The sequence below is a fragment of the Lycorma delicatula genome, chromosome 11 (genome assembly GCF_047948215.1).
Source record: "Lycorma delicatula isolate Av1 chromosome 11, ASM4794821v1, whole genome shotgun sequence".
NCBI classification, from domain to species: Eukaryota; Metazoa; Arthropoda; class Insecta; order Hemiptera; family Fulgoridae; genus Lycorma; species Lycorma delicatula.
This window is the reverse complement of record NC_134465.1, coordinates 47,580,428-47,601,815: the sequence shown is the minus strand read 5'-3', so window position 1 is coordinate 47,601,815 and position 21,388 is coordinate 47,580,428. Positions and strand designations below refer to the sequence as shown.

Genomic DNA, 21,388 nt, shown 5'->3' with positions numbered 1-21,388 from the left:
GAAACTCTGTGGAATTGGGAGTTAAATAAAACACCCTGTGCTTCTAAAACACCCTCTAGAAGTGTTCAGTCATCTTGAATGAATGAATGACCACATTTAAATTAAATAGCGTACATTTTTACCTCAAAAACAAGGCGGAAGAATCCATTTATATGGAATATTACAATTTTTGATTGTCCGCCAGGTTAAATTTTTTAAAACAACAGCTCAAACTTCAATTTCTCAGAAAATGTTAGAACTTGTTTGCTTTACTAGAATGCCAAAATAAGCAACTAAATGCACACATCTGAAATTTCGCAATACACCATCATCAAAGGATCATATTTAACAAATATCATTTGTCATATTTGTGCTATCTCTGTGTCAGGCCAAGAGCTGTCCAAACGACCCTAGAAAATAAGATTGTCAGCACTCTTTTGTAAACCTTTAGTACTCTTTAGTAAACCTAACTCTTTTTGTAAACCTTCAGGGATCTATTTGTAATTTTGGTCTGGATATTTGAATCTCTAGCTGTAGATAAATTAATTATTTTTTTAAATACAAAGATCTGGATTTTTCACGTTTACTGATCATTAAATTCTATAAATTATAGACCCACCCCTGTTATGCATGTGTTTATATACAAATTTAATCTCTAACATAGTCAACAGCATGCTGAATCCAACCCTATTTTAAGTTAATCTATCCCTGTTAAGTTAACCTATGGGTTTTCAAGTGTACTATATCTTGCTTTTAAATAAGTGAGATAGTGCATTAAGACCTATCTGTGGTTTTTAATACCTATTTTCTTCAAAGTTGATCTTGTTATAAGTAAAGTTTGAATTTATTATTAATATGCATATTAAAAACGATTTCCAGTAAATTTCTTAGACTTACACTTTATAATTACTATAAGATTTCCAGATCACCAGACCCTTCATGCAACTGGTACACGTACAGTCACATCAAGTCTGGATGAACAGAGTTGGTTGTATTAAAACTTAATTTCAGGATAATAATATAAATTTAAAGATTAAATAACCAAAAATTAATATTATTTAAATTACCTTTTCAGACTGATTATCACTTGTAACAATACCTTCTTTAAGGAACAGACTGTAATCTTTATAAAATCTTGAATATTCTTCCAAATCTTTTGCTACTTTTTCATTGAGGAATCTTAATATACGATCAGTTAAGACAACTGTTAATTTCCTTAAAAAAATAAATAAAGAATTGCTTTAAAATTGTGATTTATAAACAATAAATAGTTTTATCATAGTATAAATAGTACTAAAATCAGATTATTAGTACAATTACAATAAGACAATTTGTACTTTAAAATTACTTTGAGACATTAAATGAAACCCACTGACAAAAAGGATAGTAAATAAATATTGTACAGTACAAAAGCTTTTTTAGGCAACAATAATTATTACCCATCTGAATACTTGTACTCAAACATACAGACACAATGCAAAATTGTTAGCTAGTTTAAGTGTAAATCAGGAAGTTATAGATATGCACAGATTTTGTTTAATTTGTACTTAGAAAACATTCTATAAGAATGGAAAAATTTAATTTGTTAAGGGTGTACACTTAAGAAATGACCTGTCCTTGAATGCTATAACATATGCACATGCATTAGTCATCATTATTAAAAAATCTGAAGATGAATTGAAGAAGAGATCATTAATTTAAGAATTTGTGATATATACAATTTAAAAGTAGCGTCCAAGGAGACAAATGTTACGGCTTGATCTAACACTAGTTAGATCCAAAATTGTAGTCAATGATGTAGTTTTGGAACATTTTACATTTGTGAGTCAATATGTAGACTGTGAAATTAGCTTAGATGGGGAAGAAATGGATTTAATTAAAAACAGTAAGTGCAATAATATCTACGGAACAATTAAAAGCAGTCAATAAAAGTAAAACATCTAGACAGACTTAAAATTATGAATTTTATTAAAATTAGAAATGACGAACTTAAAGAATGTTCCAAAGTGAACAGGTTTAGAAACGAGGATATTTGTATTTAACTGTAATTACAGACATCAATGAGGATCAAACTCGTTACTATGAAAAAATGGAAGTGAATATTTATAGAGATGTATGCCCACCAATGAACCATGGAAATTTCAACCCAAAAGAAGAGGAAACTCAGGAAGACAAACAAGATAGAAATAAGTTTTAATATTGGAACAGGTTTCACAAGAAACCTACTTCACAAAGCAAACAAGAATTCATTGTCACTTTAACACCTAAAATCTGATGCTGTACAAAGAGCAGATTTCTTTTTTATTTAGTCCTTTCATTTGTTTGTCAAGATAACCCTGATGACTAATTTCTTTATCTAGGCATCAAGTTTAAGTTTGTAGTATTATAATGTTAGAAATTATTTGCAAAATAATAATTTTATTTAAAATTATGACTTTTGTTTTACAATAATTATTACTCTTACTTTCAATTACTCCTATTTCATACCCAAATATATAAATTCATAGTTTTCAGTTATTCAAGGTGAAAAACATCAGGATTCTATTGAAAAATTAAAATTAATCTTTATTCCACTAACTGTACAAAATAAACACTTACAGCTTGTCATAATGAAAAAAGATATATCAGGGCCTAAAGGATACATGCCCTATTTCAAGAGAATGGGAAAAAACTGGATTTAATATGAAATGAAACAAACTATTTAAAAACTATATCCTTTTATTCCAAAATCAATCAATGTTAGTAAATTTGTCTTTGATCTTGTTCAAATTTAAGTAAATCTATCTAATTAACTGTTAAATATCTGATGAAGTATTATTTCAAATAAAAAAAAACATTTTAAAATGCAGAGCCCTAAACTGACAACCTACACATTAAGTAAAAATACAAAAAAAAAAATTAATATTTTTTATATGAAACAAGCAACAATATTATTATTAAATAAAAACTAAATACAGATTACACAAAAGGTATAAACCGTGTAAGTAAAGATTACAAAATAAAAATAAAACTTTGCCATAAAACTGAAAAAAAATTAACTTTACTGAATGAAGAATTGGAGTCCCTGTTTCCTATAACTGTTTATACAAAAAAATTCCAATTTTTTTATAACCTTGAAAGGTTAGTTCATTTACCTTTTTTTACACACACTAGGGCAACCGGTAATTGCCTAGAAGACATTCCTCAGTATAGTTCATTTCCCCAAAAAGAGTAAAAGACAACTATCTATTCTTATCGAAATTAAGACTGATTTACATAATTTAAGGTACGGAAGAATGATTTAAAGTGAATTACTTTATTAGTTATAATTCAAACAACTATGTTTAGCAAAATGTAAAAAAAAAGACTAAGTAGGCTGCCATTCTCAGAATTCTTTACTTTACAATTAATGTCAAGAGATACTACAAAATCAAATTATCAGAAACATAAACAAATTAAGAATATTTAAAAATATAATAAAACTGTCAGTGTCAGAAAAATCTTACATTTACCACCATGATTAATTAAAAAAAAAAGAAGAAGAAATTGTCCAATAAACGTGCATGTTTTTAATTAGAAAAAGGTTTTCTTTTCTTTAATACAAATTATTTCCTTACAAGTATCAAAAAAAAAATTACATTCAATTTACATCTAACTATATAAATAAATAATATTATAACAGAGAAATTACAAAGTTCCGTGAAAATAATTATTTAGTAACAAACCACATAATTACCTAATTAATGCAGAATTTTGTAATAATTCTCGGCTTAAATTTAATGGAATATCTTCAGAATCAACTACACCTGAAAACAAAACATATTCAACATAATATAAAAAAACGTATAGTAATGACACATTAAAACACCCATAAAAAAATATACCTAATTTCAGATACCACAAAAGGTATAGTATTTTCATTATGCAACATTAAACTAATGACATTTTAATGCATTCATTTTTCTTGCCGCACTATAAAGATTTATTTCAAAAAATATAAAAATCATTCATCATGTTGATCTATGAACAGTAACACACAATGTGGCATTCAAAACATCACAATTAGGTTTTCCATAAACAGTAACTGAAAAAATTTATTTTTAAATTTTCTTAAAATATTTTTAAAAGAAGCTTTACCATAAACTGCTTAAATTTAAACATTAACATATTTATTAAGAAATTAAATCTTAATATAATGCAATAATTCTGAACGGCAACTTTTAATTATTTTTTTAGATAATCCCCATCACCATGCATCACTAAGATCTGAATTTCTATATTAAAAAAACATGGTTACTGAAATAATTAATAAATAACATACAATTTCATTATACTGTAATTAATAAGAAAAATATGTACAAACGTCTTAGATTATATTGGAGACAATATATTTTAAAATTTTTCATTCTTCTTAACTTTTAATAATTTAAACATTATCATAAAATTGTAAAAATAACTTTAAAATAATCAAAACATAATGAAAACCAAAAAGTATCTAATAAATGTTATGCAAGGGTTGAAAATATAAAACACAGCAAGGTTATAAAGAGATTCCAAAAAATACAACTACCACAAATTATAAAAAAAAAATAATTACCACCAATTCAGAATGAATTTATCAACTTGTAAAAGATCACACAACCTTCACTAAACATTAGAATCTTTTTTAAAGGAAAAAATACATTAAATGATATTATTCAGTTGAAAATTCATATTATTTGTTACACAAGACTTTCACATAAATTGTGTTGAAATTGTAGAAGCTGTTATACAGCATGGTTTGCGCCCTATTCAAATGTACAGGGAGTTGTTTACATGAACATGAAGATCCATTTCCTACTTCTCTTACTCACCTAATGTAGTCCCATGCATTGCTTTTAATCCACCCCCAAAAAAAAGTATTGAAGCACAGAAAAAAAATTTTGACAAGGTAGACTGCTGAAAAAATTATGCTGAAACTTTTAAAATTAATTTCTTTGAAGATGAAGTCAATATTTTTCTAAGTATATTTATTTTTAATAAGATAAATAAAAAAGGTTTCTGGGTAGAAACTCATATTATACATATAACAACCCACAGTAATTACTTTATCTACTGAAGACTAAGGAATTCCTTTTATACATCACAGTATATCACTAATAATAAAAGCCAGTAATTATCTATTTTACCAATCTCACTTCAACATTACATAAAGCATTTACCATCAGAATAGGCAGTATTATAACTTATGACTGTTGATGAATAAAAACTTCTTTGCCAACTAAAGAGAATAATCAGATAGACTTCAACACAGCTAGGAATCCAGCAGAACTTGAAATATTCCAGTTTTTATCATAGATCTTCGTATTTAAAGCAGAATAAAAGCCTGCTGATAACATAATTTTGATTAAAAAGAGTCTGTTTCTCTTAAATGTCAACAATTTTCTAAGCTCATCATCATACCTTGATAAAATGTAACGTTTTTGTAAATGTAATGTTTTTGAAGGTATCTTCTAAAAATAAAGTGTTAAAATATCACATACTTTTTAAGGTAATTGGTGGCATCTCTATATTTTTATATAATGAACATTGTACGTCATCTTACTTGCCCAATTCACAAAACTAAAATCAGTAATATGTTATGAATTTTAGTGTGATTTTAATAATAATAAAAAAACAAAAATCATTAAGTACAGTACCACATCATGATTGTTGGAATATTTTATGTAATGACAAGACTCCCATGCTAGTGATGTAAGAATACAATTTCATCTTTTTTCATTAGGATAAAGATTTTAACGTACAAAATCCACCAACCAAAAAACTAGGAGTTGCATGGATTAATTTTATATAAATGAAGGAATACGTTATTAAAGGATTGAGCTATTATTATATATAAATTTATGGTTGGATGATATAAATTAATAAAAAAGTAGTGATTTATTATATTAAATGAACCAAATAAAGCAGCAGAAACAAAAGTAAGTCATATACAACAATCTTAAACATAAAGCACACAAAAATATGAAAAATACAGTGGTTACCTTAATAAGTACTACAGTACCTCTAAGAGAAAACAAAAATGTTTTAATTGGTACCAGCTCTAATAGATAATGTTATCTTTTACATAGTTTTATGATAAACAATTATTATTAAATTTTAAAAATAGAATTAATCAGAAAAATTTGTATAAAATGTATGAATTAACTTTACCTTTTATAAAACGTAACCATTTGGGTAAAATATTTTCAGCTTTACTCTTAATTAGTACTCTACGAGAATATAATGATACTCCTACATCTGTTTCTCTGCTTATTTCAAAAAGTCCTGAAAAAATATTTTAAAAATTCAATTAAATTTAATAAAATATTAAATAAACAACATATATCAACAAACATTTTGTTCACAAACAAAATTGGCTTCTAAACCATTTCAATATAAAAGCTACTAATACAAATATAATAATTCTCAAATTTGAAATATAGTTCCTTTGTAAACTAATGATTTTTTTATAACTCCTGTAAACCAAAACTCTCAATATCCTTTAATATATATATATATATATATAATAAAACTATTACACCTATTAACTTACCTGGTTTACCCTCTGGTATGTATAATAAAGCTTGGATTGTCAATGGAACATCAGTCTTATAATGAAGAGTAAATCTTGGTCTGTCATAAGAATTTGATACAAAACGGAAAAATTCAGCATGCATCTCCTTAGTTACCGATTTTGGATCCATAACCCATAATGGCTGAAAATATATTACATAAAAATATTTACAACAGGCATACATAATAATATAAAAATAAACAACTTTTATCTCTTAAAAAAAAAATATATATATATAAATAATATGCATCATATTTTACTTTCATTAATCTTTACATGAAAACTTGTTTAAAAGAATGTAAAGTGGTAAAACCACTTGGTTCTACTACTGTTGAAAGTAGGATGATAAACACCTTGCTTTACCACCCCACAAACAGCAGCTTAACAGAAGCAAATAAATAAAGTAACTAATATATGAGAGTGGTAAAAATGTGTGCCTCACCCACAGTTTTCATTCAAGAACTTTTATAATTGCATTATATATACAAAGGCATGATAATAATGATGCAGAAAATGCAAATGAAGAGTTGATTTGTTGGCCCAACAGGTTTTTCGAAATTTTGATGACTTATTCCATTATAATAAAAATTTGAATTTAATAAAATTCTGTTAGATTATTGCGAAAATGACATTAGCTGCTTAAAGAACATATTAGGCTATTACAAAATCCTAATATATAATAATATAAGTTACCAGTTAACATTATAATAATATAATAATAATAATAATAATAATAATTGTGCTATTACTTTTAGAAGATAAAAACAAAAGATAGATACACAAGAATTTAAACTAATTTACAACTGACTTTCATATTCAAGTCTTAATTTCATTACCATTGCTTTGATAGTTATTTTTTTAACAATACACCATGTTAATAAAAATTTATTTAAAGCTGTCCAGTATATACATTTGAGAAGTCGGCTTGTACCTCCTCACTGCAATTAACATGTTGCTACTCTTTTGAAAGTTACATGGTATTCTCAGTTTCTATTAAATAATTTATTTTCAAAGGCTGGTATCCCTATTCTTAAGGTCACTCAGGACACTGCCACACCAACTTGTTATTGTTGCAAAAACATAGCTATTGTGAGTGGATATAGTTAGTGTTGAAGAGCAGATACATTTGACATGAATTCACATGTCAAAGACAGGAAGACAGTGCAAACATGAGTCCCAATCAAATAAACAAGAAGTAAACTTAATATATCGCAATCAACAATGCGTGACCATAACAAAAAAGACTAGAATATGAAAACATCTGATCAACTTTTGGAAATGAATTGCTGAATGAAGACATGGGTGCAGCACGTTACACCAACTTGCCACTGCAAGTTTTGTTTTTATTTTTTAAAAGCACAGTTTAATAACATGATTTCCAAATGCATTGTCCTCCGCATAAGGTTGTTAAATGTGCAATTTACGAGCCAAGAATGTAGTTTTCAGGGTTAAGAAAAATTATCATTTTGTACATGAGGTAGAAAGGAATCCACCATGTCATGATTCAGTCCATGATAATTTTTTAGGGCAAATTTTTTTTAAGAGTATATTAATGGCAACTTATTTGCAAATACTGGGAAGACAATTAATACCCAAAATTCAAAATAAGTATTATCACAGAACATATCTGAATACAATAAGATGAGGCTGCAATTCATTTTGCTCTACAAACACTTGATTTCCTAAATGAACAATTTTCATGTTGCTAGATCAGGCACAGTTCAAAAGCATCATCAGCCACACAGTAATAGCAATCATGAAGCCTTGACCTTACTACAGCTGACAACTCATTCTGTAGAATAATCAAGGTCTAGATTTCTCAAAAAATATATGTCTATGCAACAAATTAACTGCAGCAGTGTAGAGGAAGCCTTTTAAATCATAATTATCAGGAAATGCTTTGCATCATGTCAAAGAGGAAGTGGAAACATATAATTTTGTACATTTAGCACAATTGTTCACACAAAGATAGACTGGATAAATAATTTTTAAGTTGAAATGTAAATATGAGGCCTGTTTAGAAAATAACCGAATATTTTTAATTATGTGTCAATGGAGATATTTAGTGACATGTGGTTGGCAGGCATTGTGTTCCATATAACCTCCTCTAAAACCACATGCTTTTGGACTGTTGATATCTCTTTTAGTTTTCATGTTGTTATTTGAGTGCAACATGATTTTTGTAATGTGCAATTTTCAGGAGCAACGTTGCAACATAAAATTTTGCATGAAACTGGAGAAAACTTTCATAGAAACATTTCAACTTTGAAACAAGCTTATGGAGATGATGCTAGAGTCGTACGCAATGTTACAAATGGCTTTCAAGATTTAAAAGTGGTCATCAGTCGACTGAAGATGACCCTTGACTAGGAATGCCTTCGACTGCAACTGATGACACCTGCGTTCAGAAAATCAACGATCTGGTGCATGCAAATCGCCAATCGACTGTTGGAGAACTTGCAGAAGAGGTTAGCATCTTAATCGGATCATGCTGTGACATTTTGACTGAAAATGCATAGAGTTGCAGCAAAGTTTGTTTCTCTCTCAATGCCCGAACAACAGAAAGACCTTTGAGTGGACGTTTGTCAGCAACTTCTTCAACAAGACGATGATAATGAAACATTCATGTAAAGGATCATAACAGGAGATGAAAGCTGGGTTTATGGCTATAACATCGATACAAAAGTTCAATCATCACAACAGATTGAAGGATCTCCACGCCCCAAGAAAGCACATCAGTCTCAATCCGATGTCAAAGTGATGCTCTTTGTCTTTTTGATTTTAATGGAATTGTGTATTTTGAATTCTTGCCTCAAGGTGAAACAGTGAATCATGCATACTATCAAAAGGTTTTACAATGATTAGGTGAAAAAATCCACAACAAGAGACCAGAGTTGTGACGAGACAACTCATGGTTCCTTCACTATGATGATGCACCCACACATTCAGCTTTTTCAAATCATCAGTTTTATGCCAAAAATCAGATAACTGTCCTCCCTCAGCCTTCCTACTCACCAGACCTGGCTTCTTGTGATTTTTTCTTACTTCCAAAATTCAAATCGGTGATGAAAGGACGCCATTTTGAGACTGCTGATAACATTAAAGCAAATTCATCATGGACCTTAAAGGCCATTTTTCAAATGAAGCTATCCAAGACTGCTTCATGAAATGAAAACATCGCTGGTTAAGTGTGTGAATAGGGGGAGAGGAGTATTTTGAAAGAGACAGGACCAATAATCTGTAAAATTAATAATAAAGATTAAAAATATAAAGTTCAGTTACTTTCTGAATAGACCTCGTAGATATTCACAACAGTCTAAGTCCACAACATGTATTTATGTGCAGGGACTGTTTGGACAAACTTTAGCTCTTGGATAAACACATTTTGCATAAGAACAAAACATCACTTTTTATCCTCAAATCAAATCTGTACAATACTGCATGAAATAAATGCACTTCAAACATCTTATTACATTCAAGAAAAACTATATATTTTTAAATACAGTAAAACATGCCACGTGTTAATCCGCCAGCAGTTGCATGCTTAAAAAAATAATTACAAAGATACATTTCTGGTATAAGAGTAGGACAGTGGCCGATTCATTAATGCAAATAGTGATTTGAAAGAATTAAATGCAACATATCTTTATGACAATATGGATCTCAATAACTTAACTACAAGTTACTTTAAGCAAAACACTTTTAACTTAAGGTTCATCCAAGAAAAGAAAGATTTTTTAAAAGTTACATCTTCCTAAAGAAAAAAAATTTACACTAGAATCAGTTAATGTAATTTCATTAATTAAATTCATCATTTTAATCATGTTGAATACATTTTCTTTTATTCAAACAAATTCCACTGAAAAGAGAAATTACTTTACATCCAGTATATTATAAGCTAGTACCTCACACTTAATTCTATTATGCTAAAAAATCTCTAGGTCCTCCATACTGTATTTTAAAGGCAAAACTTTTTGTACTTTAACAAAGAAATTAACTTAAAATTAAGCAATGTGAACATCTGAAAAACAATATAAAGGAGGAATTAAAATATAATAGGCAAATAAATTTTAAATTAACCTGTGTTCATATAATATATTTTAAATAATTATTTAAGATTTCTAATTTCATATACATCATAAAAAATCCTTTACAAACAAGAGTTTTCCATTCCATTTCAACATAAGCCATGTTATGTTACTACAATGAAAACTATTTTTTTTTTCTAGAAAGAAAGAAGAATTGTGACATTTTAAAATTAATAGAACATTTTTTCCTAAGTCCTTTTGGAATTCAACACTATCTTCATAGAGTAAGTTAGGAAATCCATTAGTACAAAGAAAGAAAGAATGTGTATGAATTTATTTTGTAGCTTTCAGTAAACATGGATGAAAAAATACTGGCTCTTGTGGAATCCACTTGCATCCAAGAAACGCACCTGAAATTGCACTTCAGGTAAATTTCAAATATACATAAAAACATAATAAAAAAATGAAGTACATATGGATAAGACCAAACACTACATATCTTAGTTATTTAATATTAAACTGTATGAAAAATTTACCTACACTTAAGTAAAATATTGAGGTACGAGATCTGTAAGACTCTCTACCTCCCTGCCACTATGACCTGTTGTGATCAAAATTAAACGGCATCAGGCTCCATATATAGAAATCATCATGCTGAATTTCATCCAAACCAATCATTCTAGTCTGAAGATATCAAGCAAAAAATCAGCTAACATTCAAACATAAATTCTTTTTGATTTTTCTGTGTTAAAATTGTGTTTTTTATTAGAGATGGTTGATGTAACATCAATATATGCAAAAAAAAAGCTGACATGCAACATTTTACCAGATTAGCATACTTTTGTTACACATTAAAATGTATAGTTGTACAATATAACTATACAGCTGGAAAACTACAAATTAAAAGGAAATTTGAACCAAACAAAAATACTCAAACAAGTTTAAAAACTCCAAAAAACAGAACTAAAAAAACAAATTATATAGTAATAAAACATATGTTAAGATAATTACCTGAATTGTGTTTACTTGTTTACCATTTAAATAAATTGGACTACCAACAAAATTACTGTACTTCACAATTATTTGTTGTAGTGTACTTTCATCACTGAATTCACGATTTTCTGTTTTTAAATGGAGAATGATTTTGGTACCGGAATTAACACCAGAAGCTTTATTGATTTCATAACTTCCTGATCTGTAAATAAAAACAACTATGATATCAGAAAAAGTGTGTACTTCTAAAATTATTTCTACCAGTAACAATCAACTTATTGATATGTTTTTTGATAAAAAACAGCAAAATTAAATTAAGAAAAGCAAATAGATAAGGATTCAGTATAAAATACAATATACATTATAGAATACTCAACAGTAACGGGTAGAATTCAGCAAATTCACAGCAATTTGCAACACTACAGCTTTACTGACAAATACAAAAAAAACATGAACTATATTCTATGTTTATATGAAGCGACTATTGCTGGACTGACAGAAGGCATCTGATTTTACATAACTAACTGAACATCTCCAGGAGTTTTAATAGAAATTCTTCTTTGTCCACAACTTTTTTCCATCCAATTATAATAATGAAACTGAAAATACCATACTAAGGGTGTTAAAACAAAGGTTCAGTACAAAAAATCCTATCCTTTTGTATAAGTTCAAAGCAATTTTTTCAGTTCATTATAGACATTTATGCCATACTGTTTCTGTTCGTTACTAAGCAGCTTGGGAACAAACTTTAATGTGCTCTACATTAACCCCCAACATATAGACGTCATTGAAGGTCTACAAAATAATCTACCACAGTTGTTGCATTTCTAACGGCAATGACATTTGATGTAATGACTGTAGATGATTTTCCCTAGCACAACCAATCAGTTACAGATGATTGACCATTTAAAAGACATTTAATCCAGTTATATGTTTGAGTTTGGCCTAAAATCACTATTTTGCACATTTCTGTGTCTGTTTCACCAAATTTAAAATAGTACTTAATAAAGATATATCGTTCTCTAAGATCATAGTTGCAAAATCACCACCACAAGCAAACATGACAATGACGAAAACTGCCCACCAATAGCAAACATGTGTGCTTACATCAAATGCCACTAGACTCATGAAATATAAATTATTATGCTACTAACAGCATTTGGTTGCACTAAACTTTTTCACATGTGTAATATAAAGTTTGGAAACTCCTAGGTAGCACCTTGTAATAATACAATTAGCCAGTCTTGTTTATCAATAGTGCAATAATTCTTAAGAAGTAAGTTTGCCTTTCATCTGGAGATCCCAGGTTTGAGTCCAGGTTGGGCATGGAATTTTTCACATAATAAAAAATTCATTATCATCAATCAGTAACTAATATTAAATTCATATATTTTATAATATAATATATTTTTGAGGCATAGTCTACTCTCATTATAACATAATTTGATCAACCTTTTAATTAATTAAAATTAATGAAAATTAAACAATAAAACTCATTGCAAACTAAAAAATAATAATTACCCATCAGACGACCAATGAAATCCTTGTGCATTAGCTTTATGTGATTTCGTAAACACATCAACTTTATCGGCCACCATAAATGCACTGTAAAATCCTACGCCAAACTGTCCAATAACAGATGACTGTTCTGGGCTATTACTACCTTTTTTCTTCAATTCCTCTAAAAATGCCTGTAATATAAACAAAATACATGAAATAAATTATATATGAGTATAATTTCATACTGGAGTAGTAACAGCACTATGTAAAAAAAACTAATTTCTTTTTTATGACAAAAATACAGAAGTATAAAGCAATAATATAACACCACACAACTAATAATTAACAGGTTGAGTGCCACAAAATTTGTTTATTTCCACTCTCTTATTTTCCAGATTATCTTTTAATAGTATTCTTATGTTTTATTATTATTTTGTGCAAATAAAAGTTTCTCAATTTTTTGATAATAGGCAATTTATTCTAATTAAAAAAAAAAAAATCTATATTATGGTGGGTTTTTAATTTTTGTCCACAATCTTGGATCTGCCAAAAATTGTAATATTCAAAAATTGAATGTCACAAACACAATATACTTAGAAGTTTAATGTAAAATCTATATAAATAAAAGAATCTTTGTTTTGTGTGTGCCCTAATACGCAAAAAATATTAAACTGATTTCGCTGAAAATTTCACAATTTATTATTTGTCCTGGGAGTGTTTGCATGTTACTAGTACCTTGTATTTGTTAGCCTGGCATGAGATGTTTATTATGTATAGGAATCACCAAAAACATAGTAGATCCCGGAGCATTGCAATGATTTTGATTTATTTAATAGAAATGCAATTAATATTCTAAATTTCATTATTTTCGTAATATAATTTGTCAAATATAATACTAAATCTATTTAATTCATAAACTCTAAGAAATAGCGAAGCATTGCCGATTCCACTGGTCTAAAACAAAACAAACTAATAAAACTTTGCAACAATCTGTAAGAATTTAATTCTGAGAAAATTTATGTTAAATAACATGAATTGAACAGGAAGATCTTAAAGAATTTGACATATTAAAACAAAACAGATCAAAATATGCAGAAAAATAATGTACTTCAATACTTTAAATGGAAACAAAAATCATTTTTTTTAATCTCTCGTTTCCCTGATTCACTCAGTATAAAATAATATCATTATGTTTTATATAGATTGTTATGTGCTTTTAGAAAAATAATATAAAGAAGATAATTTTTTTTTTCAATCAATATTTTTTTTTAACCAGCAACAGGAAAATGAGATTGAAACCGTTGACCAGTAATACATTTTTAATTGCATGGTTATATTTTGTTCCTGAATTTGACTGTACTGTTCAATTATTTTTCAATAGTATCTGAATTTTCATCTAATTCCTATTGTACTACGAATATTATTTTACTGTAAGATTAAATTTATTATTTTTGTTCTGCTCGATTAATCCATAGTTAATTACATATTTATTATTTCTGTTTCAAGATAACATGTTTTATGAGTTCTAAAATTTTATGCAATTTTCAATTATCATTAACTCTTTTTAAAAAAGTTTTTTCTAAGATTCTGTATTCTGAAGTGTAACTTAATTTTTTTAAACAGGAAGGTGGACATATGAAACATGATTCTGATTTAGAATTTTACAAGAAAAACAATGGTGAAACCCATTTTTCTGTTAATGCCTTTGTTATAGAGTTATAAGCATTCAAAGTTGCAATAAATAATGTTAACAATAAAACAAGGTAAGTGCAGTACATGAACAATTTTATCGTATTCTACATTCATAATGCATACAAAAATGAACTTTAAACAGTGCTATAATATTGATAATAATAAACAATTAATAATAATTAACAACATAACAAATTAAACAGTTATATCAACTGATATTTACTTTAAATATTATAATATATTATAAAATTTTTAAATGTTTTCGATCATAACTTGCTAATGAAATAAATTTTGAAACCATACTGTTCTACAATAAATCTTCAAAATGCTTCCCCCTCTACAGCTTGGTAGTGTGCTAACCTCAATCTGTTTATAACTTGTATCATCTCTGGTGATACACAAGCATATTCGTCAATCATTCTTCTTTTCAATTTGTTAATGTCTGCAGGTCTTGTTTTGTAATCATTATACGTTTCAGGTATCCTCAAAAAAAGAAGAGACAGTTCTGGAGGGGACTTGGCAAGCCATTCTTTGGCTCCTCTACGACCTATTCAGCGATTAATTAAAACTATTCATTTAAAATTTGCCATGCCCTTACATAACAAGGTGGTGCCCTGTCTTGCTGAAACATACGATATTAAATTCTTATCCAACATTTCCCCAAATATTTGATAAAATCCTATCAGCTAACAAGCTGCAGTAAGCATCTCCTGAAAGATTATCATCTAAAATAAAATGCCCTATAACACAGTGACCAATGATTCCTGCCCAAACGTTCACTTTCAGAGAATGCTGTGTATGAGCTTCCAACATTCATCTGGGATTATTATTGTTCCTATATCAACAGTTTTGTTTATTTATGTGGCCATTTAACGTAAAAGTCGCTTCATTAGTAAATATTATTAAATTAGAAAAATTTGCATCAATGCCTAATCTTTACAGTATAATATCACAATACTCAACTCGGCAGTCAATATCATCTCCTGAAAGTTTTTGCACATGTGTAGCTTACAAGAGTGAAATTTGTTTTAAACATTTTTTTAACTGAAAGATAACTGATGTGATGTTGGACAACAGCTTTCTAAATCGATGAATGAGTCTTTAACAAAGGTCTGCAGTACATTTAATGTCTGCATCAGTTAGACATAGACATTTCATTAGTTAGACATGTCTGCATCATAGGCATTTCTTGGTCTATGGGTGCAAGGACAATTCTTTACAATATCGGTCTCTTCAAATCGCTGTACTGTCTTGTTTACTGTTGATGTACTTATTGGTTCTCTATCTGAAAATCTATTATTAAATAAATCATGTACCTCTTGTAAAGGCTCCGTTACCATACTTGTACATCATCAACAGTTATTCTTTCAGTTTTAGTTAGATTGTTATTTAAAAATTTAATATTTAATAAAACTAAATAAGTGAAAGAGGAAACTAATAATAAAACTCACCAAAAAAAAAACAAATTTGAACTGCTAGGCCTACAACTTATTTTACTAGTACTATCAAATTTTACCATTACAAGTATGTTGAAGTAAAAAAGTGAAATGAGGAGTTAATAAATAGCATTGTTTCAACATAATACAAACTGCATTGTTGTAAACTAACAGTTGATTTACTCAACTAAATTTGTACCACATTTTTTAAGGAAGTATTTTCAGCTGATTTGTTTCATTTATGATATGTAACAAATATCAACTGATATTCACACTGGAAGTTAATCTTGTTTTAGAAAATAATATCAGTTGATATAGCTGTTTGTTGTTGCGTTATAAATTATTAGTTATTGTTTATTATTATCAATATTATTATAGCAATGTTTACAGTTCGTTACTGTATACATTATGAATGAAAGATGAAATAAAATTGTTCATGCAGCGCGTTTTACCTCTTTTATTGTTAACATAATTTTTCTGTCATTACAACTTTGAACGCTTATAACTTGATAATGAAGGCATTTTTCACCATTGTCTTTCTTGTAAAATTTTTAATCGAATTCATGTGTCATATGTCCACTTTCCCATTTAAAAAAGTTTGATTCAATATAGCACATCCAAGGTGACAGACAAAATAAAAAACCAACCATAATGCATTTTTTTTTTTAAACGCGTAGAACCCAATTTCTTTCTTCCTCCAAATTTCCTCAGATATGCAGTATAAAGCTGTTTCCATACTTAAATATCAACCAGTATATTAAAACAACTAAGCAACTCTATGCTTGCTATAATAACATTGAAACTGTTTTTTTGGGATGAGACTTCGTCAACAGCCAAATCCTATGTCATATGTGTTAAACACCGGAGTAGTTGGCGTATTTTTCAATAATCACAAATTAATCAGTAAAAGTTATGTAAACTGTGTGTTATAGAAAAATAGATTTAAAAAAAAATTCAAGTACCACATGTGGTACTAACAGCCTTCTGAAGGAATTTGACTAACACCACATTTTTATTTATTTATTTGGGGGGGGGGCAAAAAACTCCTGCGCCTTATCGCCTGAAATTTTTTTAATAAAAAAAATAAAAGAAAATAAAGCTAATCTAACAGATGAATAAAACTTACATCTAATATCACAGATAAAATTAAAAAAAAACCAAAAGCGAACAGAATTTAACAAAGTCCAAGATTAGTGTAAAGGGCCCATTCTCAGATAACAATAAAACTAAAAACCATAAAAGATTTAATATGAAACTTAAAACTACGTTAAAAACTAAAATAACAAAATTTAAAAAAACCTAAAACTAATATAAATTATATAATAAAGAATTAAAACTAAGTTAAAAACAAAAATTAAAAAAGTGAAATAAAACTTAAAACTAATAACACAGACGGAGTCTTTAAAACATAAAAGCTAAAATAATAAAAAAAGGAAACTATATAAAATTTAACAAGTTCTGATAGGGAGTGTAAAAGGCTCCTTACTTGGATAACAAAGTCAAAAACACAGAACCAAAAAAATTAAATTTAAAAAAAATATAAAAAACAAACTTATTATATATAAACTCTTTCAGCATAAAAAATATACACAACAATATTACATTTTTTGTATTAATTCAGTACTACGCAAAAATAGAAAACATCCAGTTTAAAATTTCATTATCATTGTACAAGACACCATGGATGTTTCTGAGTAGATTAAATTTACGATGCAATGCTGCATAACATATGCAATCTATGAATATGTGGTGCACAGTCATGAGGCAGTTACATCGTGGGCATAGGGGTGCGTGTCCTTCTGACATCAGGTACTCGTGTGTGACCCTCGCATGCCCTATCCGCAATCGGTATGTACCTACCCACCACACACGGTATGCGTATTCTTTGCAATTAACCTGTTAATGATCTTATCCTTCAATTTTAATTATAATCAATTATATACCATTTCTTTTTTTTCTTTTATGTAAAAATTTAACAAAAATTTTATCTTAAAGGAATACATACAAAAAAAAAGATGTTTATTTAGTACCTTTGAACCAGATCTTGCAATAGTACCAAGATTTAACACAAGTTCCTCTCGGGTCATTCCAACACCTGTATCCTAAAAAAAAAAAATTTGAATAACTACACTATAAAACTAATCACCAATAAATTATCTAATAAATAAAATGATCTAATTTTATGATTACAGTTAACTTCACAATTTATTAACTCCTAATCTAACTGCAGTAATCAGTTTATATTAAATCATGATTTATTTAATCAAAACCACTTTTATTTTTAGTTAAGAGAAGAGAAAATTTTGCATGTGTAAAGAAATAATAAAATTCATACATTAATATTTTACAAGCAAATCTCTAACTACATATCAATTTAAAAAAAAAGAAAGATTTCTTTTAATATTAAAAGAAAACAACTTTTAGTTTCAAATTTCTCTTCACACAAACTACATTTATAATCACGACTAATTTCAGGAATTTCTTATTGTTGTTTTGTTGTATCAGGATTTTTAACAGTGTATACAACAAATTGATTCTGAACAATCTTTTAACAAAAAACTCCAGAAAAGTCTAATATGTAATATGGCAAGCATGTATTAATGAAGTTGCAAGAAGACACATACACGCACTCTTATTATTAGACAGTACAAACAAATTGTAATGTTAACAACAGTCTTCTGTTGATATAAATAATGTTATCCTGTGACATCTTGAAGCTTGTCTAACAACATTATAAATGTAACCAGACTTGCAAAAATAGTAAGCTTATAATTTTTATAACATTTAACTCAAAAATAAAACAATAATAAATACCTGAATTGTCAATGTTCTATTTTGTTTATCTGTTGCAATTCGTATTTCCAATTGTCTAAGTTGATCAGCTTTTCCTTCAGTTAAACTAATGTATCTTAACTTTTCTAAAGCATCACTAGCATTTGATATCAACTCACGAATGAACACCTAAAAAAAACATATATATATATATAATTAATTAATTTATGCATAGCACCGTAATAAATAATACTTATGTACCAAGATCTGAAGTTAAAACTACTTATTAGCCTTGTTATTAAATATTTATTATACTTTATATTAGACAAAAGTTAAACTGGTCATGTAATATGAGGGCGCAGGGTGAAGGTTCCGAGCCTGGATAAGAAAACAAAATTTTTCTAGGTACATTTTAATTTATTTTTCAACATAGTCACCATTACACTGTATACACTTAATCCAGCATTCCACAAGAGAGCTTATGCCAGTTCAGTATGTTGATTTATCAAAATCCTTAAAATAGCCATCTACAGTGACAATAACTTCATTATTGGTAGAAAAACTTTCCTCCAAGCCATTTTTTCAAGGTTAGGAAACAAGTGATAATCACTGAGAGCCAGATTAGGTGAATATGGAGGATGTTGGAGCGATTCAAACTGTAATTCATTGATTTTTAAACTTTTTTTATCATTTCTAGCTTAGTCACTTCAGAAGGACATCCACTACGTTTTTAACACTGTGACCCAGTGTTTAACTGTTGTATTTAACAAAAAGTAGTCTACCATGTCGTAACAAGCTCTTCTTTAATTTCATTTACACTTAACAACACGCTAACTTAATAAGATGTCACAGAAAAAGGTTCTTTAGCACTTAGTCACTGCATGAATTTCCAGGTTTTTCAATTTTACAAAAAAACACCCTAATTCTTCACTTTGACAGACTGTAAATACTATACTAATGCAGCAGCTTTAAACTCTTGTAGTAAACTAATAAAGAATGGAATCAAGCGACATCATTTTTATGTTCAGAGGGTTTTCATTTGACATTTCAGCTTTCATTTTCACTGACATTAACCTTAATTTTAAAAAAAATAATAAGTTTTTCAAAAGTGAAATGTTAAAAAATAACCATAAAAAGAATAATTTGATTTCTTGTCTCAGAGTTTTGTTTTTGAAGTATTGTACCATAGAAATCAACTTGATTAATGCAATATTACGAATCAATTTAAATGGACTGTATTTTTAAACAATTAAGATACAGCACTGTATTAACACAATCTTTAATATTTTTTTTTTATGAATCCTTAAATTAGCTCCTAGTAAGCTGTTGTTTGACATGAATATTTACAAACTAGTTTACTAGAAATAGTTATGTCTTTCACAAATTTCTTTAACTAACATCTACCTAAAATGTCTTATGTACATAACAGGACGTTACGTACATAAGACATGTGAATTGGAACTGCATTGTTAATATCAAAGCAGATCCAAGGTACTGTTCTCAAGACAGCATTTAGTAAATTTAAATGAATCAGTTCAGTGGTTTAATGGCCAAAGTACCCATTTTTTTAAAATTAAAGATTCAAAAAATCAGGATTCATAAAAATGAAGAAAGGTATTTTATCTTGATTGCCAGCATAGCTTGATTTTACCACTATTCTCTTCTTTTCTTTGTAAAAAATTGAAAAAAATTACTATACTGTACCTCTTTGTCTGAATATAATGATTTTGCAACAATATCAAGTAGCATTCTAGTTTCAGCTTGAAAGTCATGTTTTTCAGTTTCTCCTGAAAAAATAAATCAATGACAAGTATAGAATAAATCACTTTATAATAATAATATAATTATAATAAGGTAGTTTATTAAATGCATACAGGAATCAAAGTAACAAAATTTAAACTCTAATCCCTTTTCAGATACTCCAATATCACTGGTGAATATTACAACTCATAGCTAGTACTAAAGAAGTTCCATATTGGCTTCAGAATGGATATGTCATCCTTGGGCTGTTACATTTACAGCTTATTGTAAAAAATTATTTTCAGTTTATTATAAAAAATAAATAAATAAAATTTTATCTTATAATACAAACAAATCATCTTAATATGATCAAAAATTATATAAATTATTTAAAATTTAGGTGAATGTACAGATGGGCAGATTGAATTAATACTTAGAATTTCTTTAACTTAACCAAAAATAAGGGGGATTGATTTACTTGGAAATCTAACAATTTTTTTTTACAAATTACATAAAATCAGATTAGTACAGGAACTGTTAATCTAACACAAGAGGATGACAAATCCTGACAAATGGATGGATGATTATGCAATCATCCATCCATTTTATATGTACGATATCTTCCTGAAACTGTCCCAGTATTAAGAGCCATTGCTATTACTATTACTTTCTTT

The 21,388-nt window shown here is 28.0% G+C and overlaps 1 protein-coding gene across 1 annotated transcript in view; it reads right to left on the bottom strand.

The window, feature by feature from the left end:
• Nucleotides 1-21,388, bottom strand: part of Trap1 (TNF receptor associated protein 1) — a 38,126-nt gene that overhangs the window by 13,024 nt on the left and 3,714 nt on the right. Inside the window, exons 3-11 of the mRNA XM_075378299.1 lie at nucleotides 20,679-20,761; nucleotides 19,017-19,163; nucleotides 18,233-18,304; nucleotides 13,096-13,265; nucleotides 11,593-11,776; nucleotides 6,533-6,695; nucleotides 6,151-6,264; nucleotides 3,695-3,764; nucleotides 1,047-1,194 (exon numbers count right to left, since the gene is read on the bottom strand). Of these exons, the coding sequence (XP_075234414.1) occupies nucleotides 1,047-1,194; nucleotides 3,695-3,764; nucleotides 6,151-6,264; nucleotides 6,533-6,695; nucleotides 11,593-11,776; nucleotides 13,096-13,265; nucleotides 18,233-18,304; nucleotides 19,017-19,163; nucleotides 20,679-20,761 (1,151 nt within the window). The remainder of the gene's footprint in view (nucleotides 1-1,046; nucleotides 1,195-3,694; nucleotides 3,765-6,150; nucleotides 6,265-6,532; nucleotides 6,696-11,592; nucleotides 11,777-13,095; nucleotides 13,266-18,232; nucleotides 18,305-19,016; nucleotides 19,164-20,678; nucleotides 20,762-21,388) is intronic.